Below are 25,141 nucleotides of genomic sequence, written 5' to 3'. Positions count from 1 at the left end.
ATCCACACAGTTCTACTTCTTGTTCAGCCAATCGATAAGACAAACAAGTTTGTTTATATTTATGGGAGATACTGCTGCCTGTTTCTTATTTACAGTGTCACCTGAAAGTGAGAACAGGCATTCGCATGGCACTTTTGTAGCTGGCATTGCAAGGTATTTACGTGCCAGATATGCTAAACGTTCATATGCCCCTTCATGCGTTGGCCACCATTCCAGAGGACATGCTTCCATGCTGATGATGCTTGTTAAAAAATCAATGCATTAATTAAATTTGTGACTGAACTCTTTGGGGGAGAATGGTTTGTCTCCTCTTCTGTTTTACCTGCATTCTGCCATATATTTCGTGTTATAGCGGTCTCCGATGATGACCAAGCACATGTTCTTTTTAAGAATTCTTTCACAGATTTGACAAAATGCAAAGAAGGTGCCAATGTGAGATTTCGAAGGATAGCTACAGCACTTGACCCAAAGTTTAAGAATTGAAAGTGCCATCCAAAATCTGAAAGGGACGAGGTGTGGAGCATGCTTTCAGAAGTCTTAAAAGAGCAGCACTGTGATGCAGAAACTACAGAACCTGAACCACCAGAAAATAAAATCAACCTTCTGCTGGTGGCATCTGACTCAGATGATGAAAATGAACATGCATCGGTCTGCTCTCCTTTGGATCGTTATTCAGCAGAACCTGTAATGAGTATGGACCAGTGGTGGGCAACCTGCGGCCCGCATGCAGCCCATCAGGGCAAGCCGCTGACGGACCGCCAGACCATTTGTTTACATTTGCATGTCCGCCCGCAGCTCCCAATGGCCGCGGTTTGCCGTTCCCGGCCAATGGGAGCTGCGGGAAGAGGCGGGAGCCTGGTGATGCCGTCGTGACCCCCATGTAACGACCTTGTGACCCCCTGAGGGGTCACGACCTGCCGTTTGAGAACCCCTGTGCTATCATGTGTTGTAGTTGTATGTAATATGAAGGTGGAAAGGACACAAGTTTTTCCTCTTATTTCCATGATTCTAACGTTAGGGGTGGACGGGGTGTGTCCTGCCCCTTACTACCTTAACTGTCATTGTACTTAGGTTTTGTTTGCTAATTGTAGATTTAGGGCTTGCTTCACAGAATTCCAGCTGACTTCAGTGGAAGTTACATGCAAATGAGGGCTGTAAAATAGATTAATGGTGAATGCCTTTCTAGAGAAGCACGATCAGCTATAAATTATCCTTCTCTTCCTCGCCTCTCCCTTACCCCATCTGGAATTTCTTACAGTGTGAAAAGCCTATTTGGAGACTGTGACTGAGGCTCTTCCATCTCTCTAGTCTAAAGTCATGTGCATAAGTGTGTTATGAAACTTTTAAATGGTACATTTTTATTGAGGAAAAACTCCAACAACTTTTGATCCAAATTATTTTGATGGCCTCCTGAATACATACAAGAAAACATGATTTTTGACACTTCCCTCATTCAAATTGGATCCAAAGTATGCATAATCATAAAAAACCTATAGATAACTGAACATACAGGATAAAATAGCTTTTAATAACCTAGATTTTAAAATATGATTGGCCATAGGAGCTGTGCTAAAACCTTATTAAAAACTTTGAAGCAGTTTAAACAAATTCTAAATTTAGCAGGTGCACAGTAGCAATTATTCAGAAGATAATTTATGCAATTATTTAACTAGAAATCCAGCATACTGTTTCACAGGCAAAATGTAAAGATGCCAGTTTCATTTGCTTTGTGACTGAGATTTAGTAAAGTCTACCACTTTAAGAACTGTTCTAAAGGATGCACTATTTCCAAAATTAGCAATTACAGATACAGTAATCAAATTGGATCCATTAAATATGAGTACAAAATTAGTAGTGTCATTATATTTGCCAGGACATATTTTTAAAAATCAATATAATAGGTGGTGTAGAATGCAAGGATGCAAGAGGTACAGAAAGTTTAAAGAAAAAATTGCTCCAAAGTCTTTTATCGTGCACTGCTTTATTTTACTTTCCCATGCAAATACAGACACCAGTCTGCACACACATATTACATTTCAGGATCAGGGCCTTAGTATCTGTGGACCATCATGAACAGAAAGGAAGACTCTTTCCTACTCATTTCCAGAGTACTGTACACAAGAGGAAGATAATTTAGTCAATTCATATACCTTATTTTTTGTCTTTATATTAATTTCAGTTCTTCACTGGATTCATACTTGTCATGTGAAACTACTATGTCTTTGGTTTTCATGTCTTATTCATTCCTAGGTTTGCTGTGTTCTACCAGACATCTCAGAAAGCTTTATGGGATCTTTGCTTGCAGTGTTCTCATTTGAGGCTTCCTCATGAGATGTCCTGTTAGTGATTCATTCAGCTCATTCTCATTCATGTACTGAGTCGTCTTCCCTGTCAGGTGTGTCCCTTGATGGTTCCTGGTTTGTTTCCACAGCTTTACCATCTGCCAAAATGTCCACAACCTTCTCCTTACTTTCTTTCTATGTATGAAAAGAATGAATTTTTGTGTACAAACAAAAACAAATACACTTTTGGCAAAATAATCAAATCGTATTATTATCTGTTTTGTAATATTTATTTCCACAAATAAAGAATGATGTATAATATCAAAAAGGCAGGATTGCTGTTTATTCATTGATTCTCCTTTTTCAGTGATTTTTAGCAGTCCTATCTAGTTACTTAACTCTTGATAACGCTTATATTTAACTTTGTAACAATTATTTGTTTATTTCCTCAGTCCATTGTGTCTTTATTTTTTCTTTCATATTATATGCATCAAGAAATCTGTTACCTACAGCCAGGCATTCAGATACCTGTGAGGAGTAAGTCCAGAATATACACCTTAACACATTTAAACCTGCCATCACCAAACAAAGATCACATTATGGCCACCAAAATACCCCAAGAAAACATGCTTCAATACAGAAATAAAACCCCCTCTGACCACACATCTAGTTGTCACCTGTCAAACCACACTAGAATCCATACTGGGGTAACATCAAATAGCTACAACCCATTCTTGATGGGGACCCCATCCTGAAAGAAATCTTTTCTGAGCCTCCACTTCTGGCTTCCAAACAGCCCCCAACCTCTTCAAGCTTATCAGGAGCTAGCTCCCCAGAGACAAGGACACACCAACTCAAAGTGGCACCAGACCCTGCTAGCACAACAGATGCAAAACCTGTGGACATATCTCCACTGCTACAATGGTCAACACCCGACACAACACGCCTTTGAAGATCCATGGATTCTACATATGCCTATCACAACATGGTAAACCTCATCCAGCACACAAAATGCCCCAATAGCACTATGTGGGTGAAACCAGAAAAACACTACGCTCTCAAATGAACTCACAAAGGAAAATTATAAGAAAAAACATCCTATCACCTGTGGGTAAACACTTTTCACAAAGCGATCACTCTCTTTCTGACCTATCAGTCCCCATCCTCAAAGGAAACCTGGCACAACACTTTCAAAAGATAACGCAGGAAGCTTAAATTCATAACTCTGTAAGACACTAAAAATCATGGTCTGAATAGAGACACTGGATCTATGGCTTATTACAACAATCTGTAACCCATTAAACCCCTCTTTTTATCCTATGACTGCAGAGGTGTTAATGGGCCACTCTAGAATGGTCCTTTACATTATGTGCTAACTACTTACGATAAACTATCTATTCCACCTTGCAATTGTGCTGTGACTCTGGCCTGGTTTACACTATAGAGTTAGGTCAACCTATCTCTGTAAGCATCTACATTAAAATATAGCTCCTACCGATGTAACTCACCTACTACACTGACTTAACTCCACCTCCCTAACAGACATAACGCTTAGGTCGACATAGTTAGGTCAATCCTATGTCAGTGTAGACACTGTGTTGCTTACATCAACTGTTGCTGCCTTTCAGAAGCTGTCCCACAGTGCCCCACGCTGACAGTTAAAAAGGTACAAGGGCTTCTGGTGAGAATGCGCACCGCTGTAAGAAGGAGTGTAGTGTGGACATGCAAAAGCAATTTAATTATGGCAGTGGCTGTACATCGACCTAACTTAGGTCGACTTAATTTTGTAGTGTAGACTTGCCCGCTGAGAGTACCTTTGCCAGGCCATGTCTACACTACACACTTATATTGGTATAACTACGTCGCTCTGGGGGGTGAAAAATCCACACTCCTGAGCAATGTAGTTATACCGACCTGTCCCCTGTTGTACACAGCAGAGTGTCGGCAGGAGGGCTTCTCCCATCAACATAGCCATCTCCTCTTGTGGAGATGGATTAACTATGCTGACTCACTCTCCTGTCAGCATAGGAGCATCTTCATTTAGTAATAAACACTGCAGCTGCGCCAATGCAGTGTTTTAAATGTACACCTGCCCCCAGACCTGAAGAAGACTTCTCTGTGGCTCGAAAGCATGTCTCTCTCACCAACTATTGGTCCAATAAAAGATATTACCTCACACACCTTGTCTTTCTTTCATATTAGGTATGTTGAGTCAGATAAATGATGTTTGGAAATCAATAAACGTAAATCACTCATTTACAGTATTAAATATCAGCTATTCCATTTTCCAGTTAGCAAGAGAAATAATTACCTCATGAATTCAACACTGTGAAGACAAAGAAAGTTGAGATAGCCAGACAGCTTTGTTTAGCCATGTTTTTAAAATGTGGACAGGACATCTGACATTTCTGAATTTTAGCAAACCAAGTCCCCCTCTACCTAATAGTTTATAACTTCACCCACTGATCTCTCTTCAATATCCAATGACAAGTGATTTCACCCACTAGCCATATACCCGTTTCCCAGGGCACCAATATTACCACCCTTTTGCCTTCATCTTCTAGGCTTTTATCTAATACTACAAATTTCTTATTGTTTCATAACAAATATAACAAGAAATTTGTTATTCTCAGCACTTTCCTTTAAACTTTTTAAAATAAAGTTTTCATTCATGTGCTGAAATTAAAACTTTATGCGTTTACGATTTAAACATAACATATATGTTATGCTCCTGTAAATATTTCAGAGTGAGACAGCAAAGAAAAAGAAAAACCCAAAGAATAACTAGGTCGCTTTTGTTTTCAGAGAGGAGGAAAAGAATGAATTTTGCACAATTCTCTTTTAAGTGCAAGATTTTCTCCACTTATTTTCATTGTAACTATCCATCTCCCTTTAAAGATGGAAACAGGAAATGCTTCTGATGTCAGCAGGCTAATGGGACTCAAACAGCTTCTCTGACTAGATAGGAGTAGGAACTTCTTGTGACAGTGAATTGCAGAGGTTAACATTAAGCTAGAACAGTTTGTTGCTTTTTAAAAACACACCAAGCATCTTATTTGCTTCCTTAATTTCTGATACACTCTGGAAAGGTATCTTCATGACCCCAACAGGTAAATTTTGTTGCACAAGGAACTCTAGTTCACAGCCAATCAGTGTACATGAGTTTATTCTGTCAGTATGCAGTATATTTACCCAGTTTCTTTTCTATTCATATAATATTGTCCACTCAATCACAAACCATGACTATTCTTCATTTGGCAATATAGAATTTGATTTTAAACCCATGTTTTCCCACTCTTGTATAGCTGTGTGCTTTTTGAATGCATATTCCCTTTTTTTGGATGAAGGTGTACCTATTCTATTTAAGGTCAGGTTTTCCATCCCCTAACTTCTTCCCACCACCAACTAGAGACATATATCTGTGAGTGTAGATACCACCCATGGCAGTGACTTAAGAGATTAGTCCACGGTCCCAGGTGTTGATGATTTTTGCCATATGTTTCATGCTAGGGTGCCTGCTTCAAACTACAATTTTGTTACACTCATAAGGTATCGCTCCTGTTTAAAAAGGCATATCATCAGCCCTCCACCTGCAACAGAACTATTGATGTTCACAAAGAGCCTGCACTGCAGTGACAAGGTTCAGGTGTGTGTATGAATGTGAGCTAGGAAATTAATAGATAAGGACGGGGTGGTCAATTTGAGCCTGAGAAGGAGCTAGAATTTACCAATGTACATTGCCAAAGAGCCACAGTAATAAGTCAGCAGCCCCAATTCCGCTCCCAGCCCCCCGCTCCCAGTGCCTCCCACCCACTGGCAGCCCCACCAATCAGCACCGCCTCCTTCCTCCCGATCAGCTGTTTCGTGGCATGCAGGAGGCTCTTTGGCGGGGAAGAGCGAGAGCACGGCCGGCTCAGGGGAGGGGACGGGAAGGGGTGGAGTGGGGGCAGGGCCTGTGGCAGAGCCAGGGGTTGAGCAGTGAGCACCCCCTAGCACATTGGAAAGTTGGCGCCTGTAGCTCCAGCCCCAGCGTCAGTGCCTAGACAAGGAGCCGCATATTAACTTCTGAAGAGCCGCATGTGGCTCCGGAGCTACAGGTTGGCCACCCCAGATAAGGAAATAGAGTCAGACTACCTTACTTTGGAAATTTCTAGCTTTAATCAGGCTACGGCACAACATTACTTAAAAAGACACTCAGACATTTGGCTGCAAAACTTAAATTACCTTTGTGATTTTTTTTGTTAAATACATGGCTTTTACTCAAGTTTAGCTGGGTTTTCTTACATTAAAATTCTTCCAGGAACATTTTCATTCTTTAAACTGGCTCATAATGTAAGTCCCACAAATAACAAAACTATGATACATTCTATTCCTTAACTAAACTGAAAAAAGCAGCACATTTCCAGCATGTTGTTTCCCAGGCAGATTAAAAGTTGACTGTCTTTTTACTTGTTTGTAGCCATACATTTTCTTGTTTTATAGAAAAACATTTTTATGGACAAATCATGTCATATCTAAAACACAAAATTATCTACATAAAAAAGAGGTTGCTGAAGTCATTCTTATATTTGATTAAAGATTGGTGCTTGTCTAGTGGTGTATGTCAACCCACTTTTTCAAAGTGTGTTATGTAATCATGGACTACAGCAGGCAGAGTACTAAGGAACATTAACTGTAGTACCTATGAATGGAGTCAGTAAGACTGTTGAGAACACGTGGTGAGAAAAACTGTTTAGACATTATTTGTATTGTTAGGTATAATACTTACTCTAAATAACAGTCTCATCAACCTCTACAACCGTTGCCAAATTAGGGGTTCCAGACTTGTTGATCAGTTCTGCTGTCATCTTTCTTGGATACTGTTCAATAATGATCTTCTATGATAAAAGTTACATTTGATTCAAACAAACAAAAAGAGAAACAGACAGACTACATGCCTCATCTCTTTCCCAATAAGCCAATGAGGTTTTGCCATTGACTGCAGTGGGAGCAGGATTAGCCCTATACAGAATATTTTTCTAAATTCTTTAACAGTAAGGGTATGTCTCCATTACAAACCTAAGTCAACCTATATTAGGTTGACTTACAGCCACCACAGTAATTACTGTGGTGATGCATGTCCACACCACTCTCCTTGGGTCAGTGGTGCATATCCTCACCAGGGGGAGGCTGGGTGGGCCGGGGAAGAGGAGCTCAGTCTTCTCATCTTGGCTCACAGATGGGAGTGGAGTCTGAAGCTGGCTTCCCTTCTCGCCCCGGCTCCCAGCAGGGAGCGGGAGGGGGTAGCTGGGATCTAGCTGCCTGGCTTTCTTGTCAATTTCATGGCAGGAGCCGCAAAATTGACAAAACAGCCGATGTGAGGGACACTGTCTACACAGATGCTGTGTCACTCTAACTACACCACCATAAGCCTTACGCCTCTCGTGGAGGTGGAGTTATTATGTCGGTGTAGTAGGACACTTACATTGGAGGAAGGCTGTAGTGTAGACACTGACATAATTAGGTCGACATAAGGCTCCCTTCTGTCGACCTAACTGTGTAGTGTAGACCAGCCCTTAGTGCTGAGAACTTCAAACTGGCAGGCTAAGTATGACATTCAGCACATTATCTCCCAGTAGCTCACACTTCTTTTCTTCATTTCTGCAATGTCCAACTTCACTCATGTTGCTGGTTGTGAGATGCCACGCAAGTCATGGAGAGCCAGCCCCTGGAGTCTCATCTGCATTGGGGAATTTCCTGCCATTGCTAACTCTGGTTCAACTCCACCAATGGTCATGACTTTGGGAGCCTCTGATGGGATGCACAAACCCCACACTGGGCTCAAAGGGGGTTAAAGGACAATACTGGGCCCAGGTAGCCCCATTCCTCCAGACCAGCATGTCCTGGCTGGGGAGGAAGCTTAAAAGGGAGCAACCCAACTTAGATTGGGGAGGAAGTCAGACTTTTCCTGGGGGCTCCTGAACAAGGGTGTTGAAGTCTCCCGGGGAGGAAGGGGACGGAGCCTCGTTGGGGTTGAAGGTCTTTTTTTCCCTTTTGTTATCTTATATTGTACTTGGAACGATGGGGAGAGACAGATGGTAGGAAGTGACCCAACTGGTAACTCCGAGGGCCAGACACTGACTGGCTCTCATAGGGCCCTGAGTCAGAGCCTGGTGGAATTGGAGGACCTGGGCTCCCTTATCAAGTGCCCCTGCTGCAGGAGTGTATAAGCCTCATTCCCCACCGCCTTCACTCCCTGTAAAAAGAGGGCAAGGACACTGAAACCCTGAGGCAAAGCTAAGCCCATACACACAGGTAAGGAACTGGACTGACACCCCAAGGCTCCCTTTCTCCTCCTTCTCTCTCTCTCTTGCTCCCTCTCCCCAGTCGATTCACAGTATGAGTAGGAACAATGGAAGCAGTCATTACATGGAACAAGGGATCCTGGTCTAAGGAGTTTGGCCAGTAAGACTTTTGAGAACATGTGGTGAGAAAAACTTTGCTTTGAATTTAACGTGGCTTGTAAGTTAGGCAATAGTTGTGTTTTATCTGTATTTTTCTTGTAACTCCATTTGAGATAACAAGATTAGTGCATATCAGTTCTATTAATAAAATGACAGACTTTATATACGAGCTTGTTTTGTCCAGGATAGGGCTGGGCAGTACAAGACCCTACCTTTCTGGGGAAAAATCTCGGAGTGGGAGTATACTGGGGTCACCCTGCAGTATAATTCAGGTTGGTAAGAACCTGAGTGTGACTGGCATGCTGCAAGTGCACACAGAGATAGCTCAGGTTTCAGAGTAGCAGTGAGCTGTAGCTCACAGAAGCTTATGCTCAAATAAATTTGTTAGTCTCTAAGGTGCCACAAGTCCTCCTTTTCTTTTTTAGAGATAGCTCAGAGTAACTTACATGCTAGAGGGTGTTTGTGAGCAGTCTTGATTGGAAGCCATAGCAGCAATGCACTGTAAAGGGCACCCCAGGTTAGAGGGCAGGGGTGACACATCTACTCGTTAGTTTAGATTGTATCCCAGTTATCTCACACCCACTAGACCACCTGGCCCTCCGCAGACCCTATCACACTGCCCTAAAGCAGGGTTTCTCAACCCGTGGATCAGGACCTAAAATTGGGTCACCAGAATGTTTCAAAGGGTAGTGTGGCAGTTCCTGTGGCTCCTGTCCCATGAGGCTGGCTGGGCTTGTCTCTCTGCTGCAGGCACTGCAGCCTCTGGGGTCCCAGTGCAACTCAGGCTTGGCCCAGTTGTCATGATGACGGGAGTCTGGGTAGGTCAAATTTGAGTGAGTGGCACTGCAAACCCATGGGCCAGTTCACAACTCACACAAATTTGGTCTAGTCAGGTGGGCGAAGCCAAACCAGAGCAGTGCTACAATACTGGACGTTGCAATGGCCAGAGCCAAAAGCCAAGCCTAGCCAGCCCCACAGCACAGGAGCTGCAGGAGCTGCCACTGTGGGGTGAGTGCCAGCAGGACCACTCTACCCCGCCTCAAGGGGGCAGAACCCAACCAAAACTACCCCAGAGCCTCCACCCCCAGACTATTTCCTAGGTTGTGACAGGCCATAAACCAGGGGTCTCAAACACGCAGCGGCTGCGGAGTTATTTCCTGCGGCCCACTATAGGTGCGAACTCCCTGGGTGCTCCAGGGCTGGAGCACCCAGGGGGAAAAATTAGTGGATGCTCTGCACCCACCGGCAGCCAAGCTCCCCTCCCCCACCTCCTCCCTCCCCCCAGCGCGCTGCATCCCTGCTCCTCTGCCTACCTCCCAGCACTTCCTGCTGCCAAACAACTGTTTGGCGGCACTTAGAAATTTCCAGGAGGGATGAGCGCGGCATCCCCACTCCTCCCTCAGGGGAGGAGGCGGAGAAGAGGCGGGGCTGGGGCAGGGATTTGGGGAAGAGGTTGGAATAGGGGCAGGGAGGGGACGGAGTTGGGGTAGGAACTTTGGGGAAGGGGTTGGAATAGGGGTGGGGAAGGGTGGGAAGAGGTGGGTCAGGGGCGAGGCCTCATGGAAGGGGTAGAGTGGGGGCGGGGCCAGGGTAGAGGGGGCGACATTTATGCTATCATTATAACAGGAGAAGGTGCTTGTTTGACAGCAGAGTTGGGTGAACTATTCAGTCATTATAGCCTTCTTCCTCTTTGTGAATTGTCTGCAAACATACTAAGATTTTTATTAATTGAACTTAAATTTATTCATTGGCTTAACTTCAGCATGTTAAATAAGATACGTTCAAATTCAGGTACTTTATTGTACATACTTAAATAGAAATCCTATAGGCTATAAAGGTCTTCCAGTTGTTGTTTTATGATGTTTTTTTTTTTAAAATACTGACCATATATAAAATCCTGAGATTCAGGATTTTAAAAAAAGATTCAGGAGTTTAAAAAAAGTTAATACATTGACTTTTAATAGCATGCTATATTACTCTTCATTTTTGACTATACTTTTGTATTGTTGTATGAAAAGGTTTCAGTGATGTGGCCGTCTGGCCAATGTACTAGTCCTCACGTGGCCCTCATGGTGATTTGAGTTTGAGATCCCAGCCATAAACAGTTACAAACGGGTCCTGAGCCCAAAAAAGGTTGAGAAGCACTGCCCTAGAGAAGACTAACCAAAGGCTGCTGCCAGCAATTAAAGGAGTTTTGGTTAGACCTCTTAAGTCATATTTGTAACACTTGGAGGCCAGAAGGGACCATTAGATCATCTAGTCTGACCTCCTGTGCATCACTGGCCATTAAATTTCACCCAGTTGTTCCTGTATTGAACCCAGTAACTTGTGTTTGACTACAGCATACCTTCCAGAAAGGCATCCAATCTTGATCTGAAGACATCAAGAAATGGAAAATCCATTATCTCCCTGTAGTTTGTTGCAGTGGTTAATCATCTTCATTGTTAAAAATGTGTGCCTAATTTTTCATTTGGGTTCAGTTTCCAGCCACTGGTTCTTGTTACGCCTGTCTCCACTAGATCAAAGAGCCCTTTAGTACCCTTCTCCCTGCGAAGGTGCTTACATACTGTAATCAAGAGACCTGAAGAAGAGCTCTGTGTAAGCTTGAAAGCTTGTCTCTCTCACCAACAGAAGATGGTCTAATAATAGACATTACTTCACCCACCTTGTCTCTCTAATACCGTCACCAAGTCACTGCTCAGGCTATGTCTACACTACAGACCTTACAGCGGTACAGCTGTACTGCTGTGGCTGTGCCACTATAAGGCCTCTCATGTAGCCCCTCTATGCTGTTCACATCAGTGCTTTTGTTGGTGAAATTTATGTCGGTCAGGGGTGTGGTTTTTTCATGAGTTGTTGGATTATAATCTAAATTTCCCTTTTAGCCAGGTAATTGGAGACACTGTGAGAATTCCTTTTCTTTTATCTGTAATATGGGGATACAAATGATTTACCTATCTATTCTAATTACAGGCATATTGTGAGGATATATTTTTTAATGTAAAAAACCCCATTTTAGATTAAAACTATTGCATTATTAGATTAAAATATAAAATAGTTTTATTAAGATTCAATTTTCAAAAGCATGTAGAGATAATAAGATTTCAGTTTTAAAATGTAGTACACAAGATTAAATTCTGCCAGACCTGATAATGTGCTTCAGTTTTCTGCTTGATCAGGAGCTCTTCTGCTTTCAGTTTTTGTACCACTTCCAGTTCTATCAGGGCCTTTGCATGATCTTTTATCAGCTGGGCCCTCTCTACCTTCCTCTAGCGTTGCAGAAAAATTATGACATTGACCAATGACAAAATATGGAAACTAAAATCAACCATGTTGGGATTAAATGTCAAAAAAGATTTTTTTAAAATGGAAGGAAATTCACCTCTTCTTCTTTATTTAAATTTTTCTTGTATTTGTAAAGCCAGTATGCCAGATAATTAATTGGGTCTGCTGGCCGATGCTCTGCCACCTCTGCAAGTCCTTCAGTTAAGCATTTTCCTATGTATTTCTTGAGGTACTCTGTATCCATTCTTATCTTCTACCAAGCGCTGCACCAGTATATTAACTGAAATGTTTCAGACATTATTGAGTGAGAACATGTGCACTAACAAAAGGTTTCATAAAAAGAAAAGGAGGACTTGTGGCACCTTAGAGACATTGGTGGTCATGCAAATCTCTTTACACTGCCTTGGTGATACAGCTCAACCTTGACATGGGGAACGATTTCTGGTAGTAAAGGAGTAATTCAGCCTTAATGGCCAATACATTCTTGGATGTCACAGCTAAGAAAGGTGGCAACTGAGCTGTTGGTTTTGTGAGATGAACAACACTATACTGATACCAGCAACTCATTTCACATAACCTATTGAAAAGACATCTGCTGGTAACCACTTTTGGTTACTACCAGCTTGGTTCTCTAGAAGTGAAAGTCCCTGTATTGCACTTCTAATTAAATTCCGTATCAATCTTGGTAAAATATTACTCCTTAAATATTGTTTTATTCCCACTGGATCTGCAGTATAGCCCTAACTAGCACAATCTGCATGGCACTGAACCAAACGCAACAGTCTTAGTTTTCGTTTTTCACAAACAGTACGAAATGTTAGATTTATAAAGAAGCTTCTAGGCTAATCTAGACAGCCTAAGTGGCTTTTACAGAAGAAAGTATAAATGATAAGAAACTGACAGTGCAGTGAAAATTATGGGAGTAAGTACTAAGGCTATGTCTACACTATGGACCTTACAGCAGCACAGCACTGCAGCTGCAGCTGCGCCACCATAAGGTCTCCCGGATAGCCGCTCTATGCCAGCGGAAGAGAGCTCTCCCGCCAGCATAATTAAAGCACCCCCAACAAGCGGCAGTAGCCTTGGCAGTGGTGCTGTCCACACCAGCTCTTTTGTTGGTGAAACTTATGTGTTTTTTCACACCCTTGACCAACAAAAGTTTTGCTGATAAAAGTGCTAATGTAGGCAAAGTCTAACAGTATGTCTATGTTTAAATGCTACAGCGGCACATCTCTGTGATGCTTCAGTGTAAACACTACCTCCACCAATGGGGAGGAGTTTTTCCATTGGTGTAGATAATCCACATCCATGAGAGGTTGTCGCTAGATTGATGGAACGAGTCTTCCATTGACCTAATGCTGTCTACATCAGGCATTAGGTTGGCATAGCTACGTTTCTCAGGGGTGTGGACTTTTCACACCGTTGAGAGACTTAGCTATAGTGATGTAAATTCCTAGCGTAGACTGAGCTTCAGACTGAGTCTTTACTCCAGGGGAATTCTGCGCTACTGTGTGTGCGAATAATTAATGAGCTGTGCATACTTTTATTTTTTTGCGCAGAAAAAAGCTTCCACCGAATGTTGCTGCAGTTCCAGCTTTTGCCCACCAGAGGGTGCTGTGCAAGAACAGTAGCAGCAGCTCCCAGCTAGCTAGGGAAGAGAAACAGCCTTGCCTTCTTTGCAGTGCCTGTCAGGCCAGGTCAGGACACAGGAGACAGACAGAATGTGGGGCGGGTGGGCAGACAAGTTTTCATAAGGGCTAGTGGGGGAGGACAGACTGGGGCATTGTGCTGAATGGGAGCGGAGGCATAGGGCCACAGGGGGGAGGAAGGTGCAGGGCCACATTGTGATGGGGGAGGGGGTGTAAAGCTACAAGAGGCAGGAGAGTGGCTGGGTGGGGGCCCAGCAGGGGTGAAATTAAGCTGGTACGTGCCAGTACAGCGTACTGGTAAAAAGTAGCCGCCAGTACTGGCCCGTACCCAGCTGACTTTAAAGCGCTGCCGCGGCAGTGCTTTAACATTGGCACCCCTGCCGAGTCCCTACTGGCAGGGCTGCCGATGGGGGGAGCGCAAAAGGGGCAGCGATGTTAAAGCGCTGCTGCGGCAAAGGACCCTGCTTAAAGGTCCATGGCAGCGCTTTAACGTCGTTGCCCTTCCCCCCTCCCCCCCACTCCAGCCGGAGCCCTGGGACCTTAAAACCACGGCAGGAGCCCTGGGCGGCACAGGCCAGGCAGCGTGGATGGGCTGGCTGGGGGACATTGACCCCCCAGCCCTGCCCCTTCTGCCTGAGGTGCTGGCTCCCATACCGGTAAGTCCTGTCTTTTACTTTCACCCCTGGGGCAGAGAGACACATGGGGAAAGAGGGAGAGGGTACAGAGCCACATAGGGACAGGGGGTGGGATGGTGCAGGGCCACATTGGAATGGGGGGAGAGGGTGTCTGAGTGCGGGTGGAGGGACTCATGTGGACTGGGAGTGCAGGAACACATTGGGACAAGGGCAGAAGTGCCTGACTGAATGGGAGATGCTAGGGGTCAACCAGGGTCTGGAGGGGGGTAGCTCCCTAACAATCCTTCCTGTCCCATACTTTTCCTACCCATACCCTCATTTCCCACCCATTCCCACAACCCTCCAAGTTCACACCCAGGCTCCTTCCCAGCAATTCACTTCCCTCTCCCTCAGCTCCTCCATTACCCCTGACTCCCCCCAAGCTTTTGCTTTTGAAGGGTGCAGGAAATATTGTTCTGTATTGTAGTTTAAATGAATTATTACTCAGAGATCTGTATTAGTACACCTAGTAAGGAATCTATTTGTCAAAAAACATTTCCTGAATCTTTTTTCATGTCTGTATTGTTACAGACATACCTGCTGACAGATATTTTGAAATAAATGACCTAAAATAATTGAAACTGGTGTGATTATATGGTGTTATTTTGACAAATAAAATATGCAGAATTTTAAAACACTGTGCACAGACTTTTTAATTTTTTGTTGTAGAATTCCACCAGGAGTAAGTCTTGTACACCGGAGTCTGCTTGAGTGGGAGCCCCTCCTGTCCAGGTTATTGGGGTTATTCTATCCTCTCCAGGAACAGAGGACAGCTCTCCAACACCACTTTCTACAAGCCATTACCCTCTGATCCCACTGAGAGTTACCAAAAGAAACTACAGCATTTGCTCAAGAAACTCCCTGAAAAAGCACAAGATCAAATCCGCACAGACACACCCCTGGAACCCCGACCTGGGATATTCTATCTACTCATCTCAGGCATTGGCACCCTGACAGCAGGATTGTCTGGCTATGTAGACTCCCTCCTCAGGCCCTACGCTACCAGCACTCCCAGCTACCTTCGAGACACCACTGACTTCCTGAGGAAACTACAATCCATCGGTGATCTTCCTGATAACACCATCCTGCCCACTATGGATGTAGAAGCCCTCTACACCAACATTCCACACAAAGATGGACTACAAGCCGTCAAGAACACTATCCCCGATAATGTCACGGCTAACCTGGTGGCTGAACTTTGTGACTTTGTCCTTACCCATAACTATTTTACATTTGGGGACAATGTATACCTTCAGATCAGCGGCACTGCTATGGGTACCTGCATGGCCCCACAGTATGCCAACATTTTTATGGCTGACTTAGAACAACGCTTCCTCAGCTCCCGTCCCCTAACGCCCCTACTCTACTTGCGCTATATTGATGACATCTTCATCATCTGGACCCATGGAAAGAAGCCCTTGAGGAATTCCACCATGATTTCAACAATATCCATCCCACCATCAACCTCAGCCTGGTCCAGTCCACACAAGAGATCCACTTCCTGGACACTACAGTGCTAATAAACGATGGTCACATAAACACCACCTTATACCGGAAACCTACTGACCGCTATTCCTACCTACATGCCTCCAGCTTTCACCCTGACCACACCACACGATCCATCGTCTACAGCCAAGCTCAGTGATACAACCGCATTTGCTCCAACCCCTCAGACAGAGACAAACACCTACAAGATCTCTATCAAGCATTCTTACAACTACAATACCCACCTGCGGAAGTGAAGAAACAGATTGATAGAACCAGAAGAGTCCCCAGAAGTCACCTACTACAGGACAGGCCTAACAAAGAAAATAACAGAACGCCACTAGCCGTCACCTTCAGCCCCCAACTAAAACTCCTCCAACGCATTATTAAGGATCTATAATCTATCCTGAAGGATGACCCAACACTCTCACAAATCTTGGAAGACAGGCCAGTCCTTGCCTACAGACAGCCCCCCAACCTGAAGCAAATACTCACCAGCAACCACATACCACACAACAGAACCACTAACCCAGGAACCTATCCTTGCAACAAAGCCCGTTGCCAACTGTGTCCACATATCTATTCAGGGGACACCATCACAGGGCCTAATAACATCAGCCACACTATCAGAGGCTCGTTCACCTGCACATCCACCAATGTGACATATGCCATCATGTGCCAGCATTGCCCCTCTGCCATGTACATTGGTCAAACTGGACAGTCTCTACGCAAAAGAATAAATGGACACAAATCAAATATCAAGAATTATAACATTCATAAACCAGTCGGAGAACACTTCAATCTCTCTGGTCACGCGATTACAGACATGAAAGTTGCGATATTACAACAAAAAAACTTTAAATCCAGACTCCAGCGAGAAACTGTTGAATTGGAATTCATTTGCAAATTGGATACAATTAACTTAGGCTTGAATAGAGACTGGGAGTGGCTAAGTCATTATGCAAGGTAACCTATTTCCCCTTGTTTTTTCCTACCCCCCCTCCCCCGACGTTCTGTTAAACCCTGGATTTGTGCTGGAAATGGCCCATCTTGATTATCATACACAATGTAAGGAGAGTGGTCACTTTAGATAAGCTATTACCAGCAGGAGAGTGGGTTTGTGTGTGTGTGTTGGGGGGAGGGTGTGTGTGAGAAAACCTGGATTTGTGCTGGAAATGGCCCACCTTGATTATCATACACATTGTAAGGAGAGTGATCACTTTAGATAAGCTATTACCAGCAGGAGAGTGGGGTGGAAAGAGGTATTTTTTCATGCTTTGTGTGTATATAATAAGATCTTCTAAACTTTCCACAGTATGCATCCGATGAAGTGAGCTGTAGCTCACGAAAGCTTATGCTCAAATAAATTGGTTAGTCTCTAAGGTGCCACAAGAACTCCTTTTCTTTTTAGGAACAGACCAGGGGCTCTTTACCTTCCCCATGGGTAGCTACCGCAATGAGCAGCCAGGGAGGTGGCACGCTGCTGGTATTACACGAGTGAGAGTAGCAGAGGTTTCTCTTGTGTAAAGATCAGTCACTCACCCCCAGGTGTAGGGGACGGGACAGTCCTTTGACCGCAGGGTGACAGGCTCCCGAGCCGGGCTGCACGCTGGAGCCCCACTATCACTCCCGCCCCCGGCTGCGTGCCCGGGGCTGACCTCACCAGATGCCCGCTGCCATGCCGCCGCCGCCGCCCAGGGGTGGGCGGAGCGCAGTCGCGTCCCGCAGAGCCGGGCACTACTCCCCGTATCCCTCTGCGCGCCGGGGCCGCAGTCTTCGCCGCGAGGGGCAGGACCCTGCGCCCCCGGTCCGGCCCACATGCCGGGATCCCACCGTGTCCGGCTCTCCAAGGCGAACTGCCCCCAGGCCAAGCCGATGTTCTGCCAATGCCCAGCCCCGAGGGGGTTAACCCCGCCACCGTACTCACGTGACAACCCCCGGCACCAGCCCCACCACCAATCCTACCGCCTGGGTCACCGGGCGGCTGCCTAGCGACGGGACGCTCCCGAGCCCGCCCCTCCCACTCCGCGCGCGCTGGGGGGTGCTCTCTGCGGCTGCGCGCCTCTTGAAGCGTCGGAGCAACGGCTGGCTCCCCTTTCCCACGCTGGACGCTCGTTCGCCCGCCCAGACCCGTTTACTCATCACGCGCGCCGCGGTCGTGGAGGTTCGCTGGCGCGCGCTCTATTGCAAATTGGCGAACGCACCCGGTAGGGCTCCCAGGCCGCAGCAGGGGGTCGTGCCCCCCCTACCCCCCCACCGGGGAAGCAGGGTGGGGACATGGGCTCGGGCCTTGTCTTCCCCGGCGGGGCTCCGCTCCAGTGAATCCGGTCTGTGCGCGGCGCCGCAGCGTGGGAACCTTTCAAAGCGGCTTCGCCCTCGTGAAGGGGGCCCGGAGGGTCGTGTGCGCGGGGGAGCGGCCAGGGGCCCTGGGCGGGTGGCTCTGCCCTGCCGATGGGCCTGCTGCGCGTCTGCGGGGCCTTCTCAGCAAACTCCTGTTCCCCAAACCGCCTCCAGTCCGTTCATAGCAACAATGCACCAGCCGCAGTCACTGGTCACCTGTCTCCCAGCAGGGTCATCATGCTGGTTCATAACAAATCAGATCAACCAGCGGTTTCCAGCCCTATGTCCTTTGTAGACCCCTAAAACATTTCAAATAGAGGAGTGGACCCCTTTGGAAATTTTAGGCATAGTTTGTGGACACCTCTTTCCTTCCCTGCCCCCCCGTCCCCCGCGGGGTCCACAGATTGAAAACCATTGATCTAAACCCAGGGTGCCCAAGCTGGATAGTGCTACATCTGTTGAAAATTAAAACACAAATACACACAACCATAGTTTTGCTTGCATTTGCATCTTCCTGGAAAGAGTTGTTTTTTGTCTCCATTCACAAGTATTAAAAACTGACAGATGATCATTTTTACCTTCATTCTTTGTTTATAGGAAGAGAACAATCCTAAATTACCTTTTAACACACCACAGATTGCACTTTGAACACTCTTGGCCTGAATAAAACGTTCACAAGGTCTTTTACATTGTTATGATGCTTAAGTATTTGTAAGGCAGCTATTATCCTTGTATCTACGTAATAAATATTCTTTACACTTGATATTTTTTTGCTTTCCAATTTGACCCTCAATTTCAACTGGATCTAAAGGACCAGGGCTTACTAAAAGATTTAGAAAAACCTGATATTTTGCAGATGGTAGCAAAAAGCTAAATGTATTTTGCGTTCTAAAATGAAAGTGTGTTCAAACTATTATTTTTTTCTGCGACCTTTTATTCCTTCCAAAGCATTGGGAATCATATACTAAACAGACGGTGATTTCAGAACTGTACCTACAATAAGCAATATTTGGTCAATGTTCACACACAAATTCCAAAACAAGGATTATGATTGTTATAGTCATATCATTATTATATTGTATAACAGTATTGTAATAGTAGTAATATATCTTATCCTGATCATACAAAACTTTTATACATGCTTAAAACTTAGCTTAGTTAGTTCAAACTAGAATATTTAAATATATAAAAATAAGAAAGCTGACATGAGGCTGTAGGAAAACAAAAACTGTGCATTCCGAGTCAATATATTTTTAATCTCATGAGTGGCATAGATGAGACATATGCCCATAAATGAAGCCCTTTATGCTGCACTTGTCTCATACCTAACTGTTCTTTTGTTGAAGAAATGGTTTAAACAAGAAAATCAAGCATCCCAAAACCAAAGTGTACAAACCATGCCAAGAATTTAAATATATTTGAAGAGTGGGTTGCAGAATCCTTTGAGGTGAGAGGAAAGTATAGAATTTTCAGGAGGTAAGTGTGTTCAGATTTGCATTCTGTGGAGGTACATTGTGACAAAACACTGATATATGCCAGTGTGTCAGAAAGTAAGATCTGAACTTAACAGGGAGCATACCTAAGGGGTGTCTGTGCAAGAGACCAGAAGGAAGGAATAGTCTGTGATGTTTCTCATCTCACTTGTGTCAAGAAACAAGTTCTCCTTCCTGCATTTGTGTGACTTGCCTTTAGATAAGGTCTGTTTTCTTCTTCTTAAATGGATCATACACAGAAATTATTTAAATTCTAAGTCGCTTCTAGAATCCACATTGAATTCAGTGTAGTGTGTATTTAGGGACAGAAAATAGCTAATTGGGACTATTTGGGAAGAACTAATAAAATTTAGCACTATAAGGAAAACTGTAGTGATCATGTACTATTGTAACTGGAGATCAGTGAATATTTCCTACAGTTAAACCATGTTAAGCAACTGCTGCTTCATGGAAATTACATTTTGAAACAAATGGAGCAGAATTATACTCTGTGTTTTGGATACATATAGGCAGGTGTAAGAGAGGTGTTTACCTAATAGGAGTGGTCCCTTGTACAGCTTCCCTGTATATATTTTAATAAATTCTCTCTGAACTGGTGAGTTATGTATATCTAATTGTGCATCACCGTTTGAAGTTCTATAAAACTAATCGACAATGAGCCATGTTTAAGAGAGTTTGTTGTTTCCTTAAATGTAATTTAGTTAGAAAGATTGTTAAAAATGTTCAAAACAACTGAAATGATAATAAAAACATAAGAATGGCCATACTGAGTCAGACCAAAGGTCCATCCAGTCCAGTATCCTGTCTGCCGACAGTGGCCAATGCCAGGTGCCCCAGAGGGAGTGAACCTAACAGGTAATGATCAAGTGATCTCTCTCCTGCCATCCATCTCCACCCTCTGACAAACAGAGGCTAGGGACACCATTCCTTACTCATTCTGGCTAATAGCCATTAATGGATTTAACCTCCATGAATTCATCTAGTTCTCTTTTAAACCCTGCTATAGTCCTAGCCTTCACAACCTACTCAGGCAAGGAGTTCCACAGGTTGACTGTGTGCTGTGAAGAAGAATTTCCTTTTATTTGTTTTAAACCTGCTGCCCATTAATTTCATTTGGTGGCCCCTAGTTCTTATATTATGGGAACAAGAAAATAACTTTTCCTTATTCACTTTCTCCACACCACTCACGATTTTATATACCTCTACCATATCCTCCCTTAGTCTCCTCTTTTCCAAGCTGAAAAGTCCTAGCCTCTTTAATCTCTCTTCATATGGGACCTGTTCCAAACCCCTAATCATCTTAGTTGCCCTTCTCTGAACCTTTTCTAATGCCAGTATATCGTTTTTGAGATGAAGAGACCACATCTGTACGCAGTATTCAAGATGTGGGCGTACCATAGATTTATATAAGGGCAATAAGATATTCTCCGTCTTATTCTCTATCCCGTTTTTAATGATTCTGAACATCCCGTTTGCTTTTTTGACTGCTGCTGCACACTGCGTGGAGGTGTTCAGAGAACTATCCACAATGACTCCAAGATCTCTTTCCTGATTAGTTGTAGCTAAATTAGCCCCCATCATATTGTATGTATAGTTGGGTTTATTTTTCCCAATGTGCATTACTTTATATTTATCCACATTAAATTTCATTTGCCATTTTGTTGCCCAATCACTTAGTTTTGTGAGATCTTTTTGAAATACTTCACAGTCTGCTTTGGTCTTAACTATCTTGAGCAGTTTAGTATCATCTACAAACTTTGCCACCTCACTGTTTTCCCCTTTCTGGAGATCATTTATGAATAAGTTGAATAGGATTGGTCCTAGGACTGACCCTTGGGGAACACCACTAGGTACCCCTCTCCATTCTGAAAATTTACCATTTATTCCTACCCTTTGTTCCGTGTCTTTTAACCAGTTCTCAGTCCATGAAAGGATCTTCCCTCTTATCCAATGACAACTTAATTTACATAAGAGCCTTTTGTGAGGGACCTTGTCAAAGGCTTTCTGGAAATCTAAGTACATTATGTCCACTGAATCCCCCTTGTCTACATGTTTGTTGACCCCTTCAAAGAACTCTAATAGATTAGTAAGACATGATTTCCCTTTACAGAAACCATGTTGACTTTTGCCCAACAATTTATGTTTTTCTATGTGTCTGACAATTTTATTCTTTACTATTGTTTCAACTTTAATTTGCCCGGTACTGACGTTAGACTTACTGGTCTGTAATTGACGGGATCACCTCTAGAGCCCTTTTTAAATATTGGCATTACATTAGCTATCTTCCAGTCATTGGGTACAGAAGCTGATTTAAAGGACAGGTTACAAATCATAGCTAATAGTTCTGCAATTTCACATTTGAGTTCTTTCAGAACTCTTGGGTGAATGCCATCTGGTCCCGGTGACTTGTTACTGTTAAGTTTATCAATTCATTCCAAAGCCTCCTCTAATGACACTTCAATCTGTGACAATTCCTCCAATTTCTCTTGCTTTATTCAAATCATACTATACTGGCATATAATATTGATGATTTAGTGCATGAAAGTGCATGCCCACTTCATTTTCTGATTAAAATACATCAGACGTGTGCATGCTCCTTGTCAGTCACGCAGCATTAACGAAGATTTTTATGGATATAACCTACCAATTTGTTTTGATTGTGTTCATGACTTTTATTCACCTAGCCACAGAAGAACAAGCTTTTATTCACAAGAATTCTTGCTGGAAGCAAAATCTCTCAAATCCTAGTGTGAATAAATCTGTTTATGAGAGCATTTCTATTGGGACTACTCTTGTGGTCATTTTGCAAAGCTGTTTTAATTACTCCCACATTAGTCTGATACTTACAAATATTCACAGATAATTTGTGAATGGAAAAAGGAATTCCAGTTGATAAAGCTTAGGCCATCTGATCAAGGAGCAGACACAACAGCATGTGACTTACGTGACTAGCTCATAAAGTATGAATAGTAAATATTCATTGAAACCAGCTCAAAAACTCTATGATCAATGTTCATGCACAAAGTATTGAACACTTGTAAAAAATGAGCAAATTAGTATTTATTATTAGTAATACTACAGTGCCTATAGGCCCCAACTCAGATTAGGACCCCTGGTTCTAGGCATTGTTCACACAGTGAGAGAAAGTTTGTGCCTTGAAGAGCTTGCAGTCTAAATAGGCAAGATGGACAAAGGGGTGAGAAGGGAATGGACACAAATGACCTTTTCCAAAGTTATCTAGCAGGTTGTGGCAGAACTGTGAATCCTGACTCCTAGCCTAGTGCCTTGTCAACTAGATAACACTGTCTTTAATACAATGCACAACCTCTTCACAGAGCAGTCACAAAAAAAAAAAAAAAAAAAAGGGCTGAATTTCTTGGCTAAACTATTTGCAACAAACTATTTGATATGGTCTAGTTAGTAATTCTTAAAATATTTTTTAGTTTAAATCGGGAATCGCTGTTTAGTGTCTGTTTCCTTTACATTTTTCAGGAGGTGTGAATGGACTCTGAATATCTCAAGAGATGCCTAGGAATATGCTTGGCAAAGGGACTTGCAGAAGTGGTAGAGCATCGGCCCATAGACCCAATAGAGTACCTGGCATACTGGATTTACAAATACAGGAGAAATTTAGATGAAGAACAAGAGGTGGATCTCTCTGCATTTAAAATGATTACTGTTACTCTTTCACAAACTTTAATGACAATATAGCCAATATTAGTTAATCTTTTTTCTGATTTGTCAATATTACGCAATGACAGAGGAAGCAGGAGAGGGCTGAACTGGAGCAAGAGCGTGAGGAGGCCCTGAAAGAACTGGAAATGTTAGAAAAAATGAAAGAGGAAGAACTCACGATCCAGCAGAAACTTGCAGAGGAGCAGCAGGTATGGCATAATATAGTCAATAATAAAAGTAATTAAAATTTCTAGCAGATAATACTGTGGCATTGACACCTCATAACTAAGGCTAAGTTTTAATCACTGGTATTTTTAGTAAAAGTCATGGACAGTAAACAAAAATTCATGTCCCGTGACCTGACCATGACTTGTACTATATACCCCGACTAAATCTTGGGTGCTCGGTGGGTTGGGAGGGTGGGGGGGAAGAAGGTAGCCCAGCAGTGCCATGGGGCTCTGGGGTGGGGGGCGGCCCAAGGGGCAGCGCAGGTGCTCTGGGGTGGGGTGCAGTCCGGGACCCTCGCTAGTGCTGGATGGGGGAGGAGGTTTGGTGGGGCTGGCAGGCTCCCTACCTGGTTCCGCGTGGCTCCCTGAAAGTGGCGACATGTCCCTTGGCTCCTAGGCAGAAGCGTGGCTAGGGGGCTCTACACACTGCCTGCGTCCTGAGTGCTGGCTCTGCAGCGCCCATTGGCTGGGAACTGCGGCCTGTGGGAGCTGCGGGGGTGGTGTCTGCAGGCAGAGGCAGTGCGTAGACCTGCCTGGCCGCACCTCCGCCAAGGAGCCGAGGGAGGGACATGTTGCTGCTTCCAGGGAGTCCCCTGAGGTAAGAGCTGCCCAGAGCCCTCACCCCTTCCTGCACGCCAGCCCTGGAGCCCCGCCCACACCCAAACTCCTGCTGTTTCGGGGGTGGGGGAGTGTAGTGACCTGAGACTGCTACAGCAGCAGCAGGTGTGGCTGACCCCCAGGCCAGTCGCTCCAGCCGCTGCAGAATTCACAGAGGTCTCTGAAAGTCACACAGTCCGTGACTTCCGTGACCTCCACAACAGACTCGCAGCCTTATTCATAACACTGGAACCAACCTAGGTATGTATTTTATGGTGACGTACTGCATATGTCCATATAATGGTGTTACAATAATGCAGTATAAAAGCACTATAATGTGATTTGCATAGTGTCTATGTGTCAAATAATAAGTGACATGACCATCCAGAACATGGAAGTGGTTAAGTAGGGAAACTGACTTTGCAGTATGATATCCTTAAATAATGCAGAACCCTGAGGCAAAGAATACCCAATTTAAGACTTCTCTGAGCATCAGTAACTTACAAGTAGCCTTTCGGGTGCTGGAGTTCATTATGTGTAGTTGCCTGTCAGTTAGGGCTGTCAATTAATCGCAGTTAACTCACACAACTAACTAAAAAATATTAATTGTGATTAAAAAAATTAAACATGATTAATCGCAATTTTAATTGCACTGTTAATAATAGAATACCAATTGAAATTTATTAAATATTTTGGGTGTTTTTCTACATTTTCAAGTATATTGATTTCAATTACAACAAAGAATACAAAGCGTACAGTGCTGATTTTATATTATTTTTTATTACAAATATTTGCACTGTAAAAATGATAAAATAAATAGTACTTTTCAGTTCACCTCATACAAGTACTGTAGTACAATCTCTTTATCATGAACGTGCAACTTACAAATGTAGATTTTTTTTCTTACATAACTGCACTCAAAAATAAAACTATGTAAAACTTTAGAGCCTACAAGTCCTCTCAGTCCTACTTCTTCTTCAGCCAACCACTA

At 43.8% G+C, this 25,141-nt stretch overlaps 2 protein-coding genes across 21 annotated transcripts in view; one reads left to right on the top strand and one right to left on the bottom strand.

Annotated features, from left to right (window-relative positions):
* Positions 1-1,873: 1,873 nt before the first annotated feature.
* Positions 1,874-18,208, bottom strand: LOC141990901 (DPY30 domain-containing protein 1-like). 17 transcript variants are annotated; one of them, XR_012640291.1, is made up of 5 exons: positions 17,361-17,735; positions 12,108-12,290; positions 11,872-11,994; positions 7,051-7,159; positions 1,947-2,440 (listed from the first exon to the last, which is right to left on the bottom strand). XR_012640291.1 is itself a non-coding variant. In XM_074958721.1 (4 exons), exons 2-4 carry the CDS (start codon positions 12,252-12,254, stop codon positions 7,052-7,054), a joined length of 378 nt encoding a protein of 125 aa, XP_074814822.1. In that variant the 5' UTR covers positions 12,255-12,290; positions 18,023-18,208; the 3' UTR covers position 7,051. The 17 variants fall into 17 exon arrangements, 5 of the variants coding, with proteins under 5 accessions (XP_074814822.1, XP_074814821.1, XP_074814820.1 ...); XR_012640282.1 differs by lacking the exon at positions 11,872-11,994 and having other exon boundaries at positions 1,948-2,477; XR_012640284.1 differs by lacking the exon at positions 11,872-11,994 and having other exon boundaries at positions 1,948-2,477; positions 7,051-7,156.
* The window catches only part of LOC141990900 (DPY30 domain-containing protein 1-like), a 19,850-nt gene continuing 12,547 nt past the window's right edge, over positions 17,839-25,141 (top strand). Inside the window, exons 1-4 of one of the 4 annotated variants that reach the window (XM_074958716.1) lie at positions 17,840-18,025; positions 19,505-19,634; positions 23,144-23,299; positions 23,413-23,535. In XM_074958716.1, the coding sequence (XP_074814817.1) occupies positions 23,153-23,299; positions 23,413-23,535 (270 nt within the window). In that variant the 5' untranslated portion in view covers positions 17,840-18,025; positions 19,505-19,634; positions 23,144-23,152. Of the gene's footprint in view, positions 18,026-19,504; positions 19,635-23,143; positions 23,300-23,412; positions 23,536-25,141 lie in introns of all 4 variants that reach the window. The other 3 variants (XM_074958718.1, XM_074958715.1, XM_074958717.1) reach the window with 3 other exon arrangements.

This window comes from Natator depressus, chromosome 7 (assembly GCF_965152275.1).
Source record: "Natator depressus isolate rNatDep1 chromosome 7, rNatDep2.hap1, whole genome shotgun sequence".
In the NCBI taxonomy this organism is placed as follows: domain Eukaryota; kingdom Metazoa; phylum Chordata; order Testudines; family Cheloniidae; genus Natator; species Natator depressus.
The sequence above is the reverse complement of the archived record's forward strand: the minus strand, read 5'-3'. Positions and strand labels throughout refer to the sequence as shown.

Bases quoted from the DNA above. Each gene is read 5' to 3' on its own strand.
- LOC141990901 (XM_074958721.1), bottom strand. From the start codon at position 12,254: ATGGATACAGAGTACCTCAAGAAATACATAGGAAAATGCTTAACTGAA. The intron at 11,995-12,107 runs GTGAATTTCCTT...CTGCAACGCTAG, and splicing joins ATTTAAATAAAGAAGAAGAG to AGGAAGGTAGAGAGGGCCCA. The intron at 7,160-11,871 runs GTCTGGCAGAAT...CTTTTATCATAG, and splicing joins AAACTGAAGCACATTATCAG to AAGATCATTATTGAACAGTA.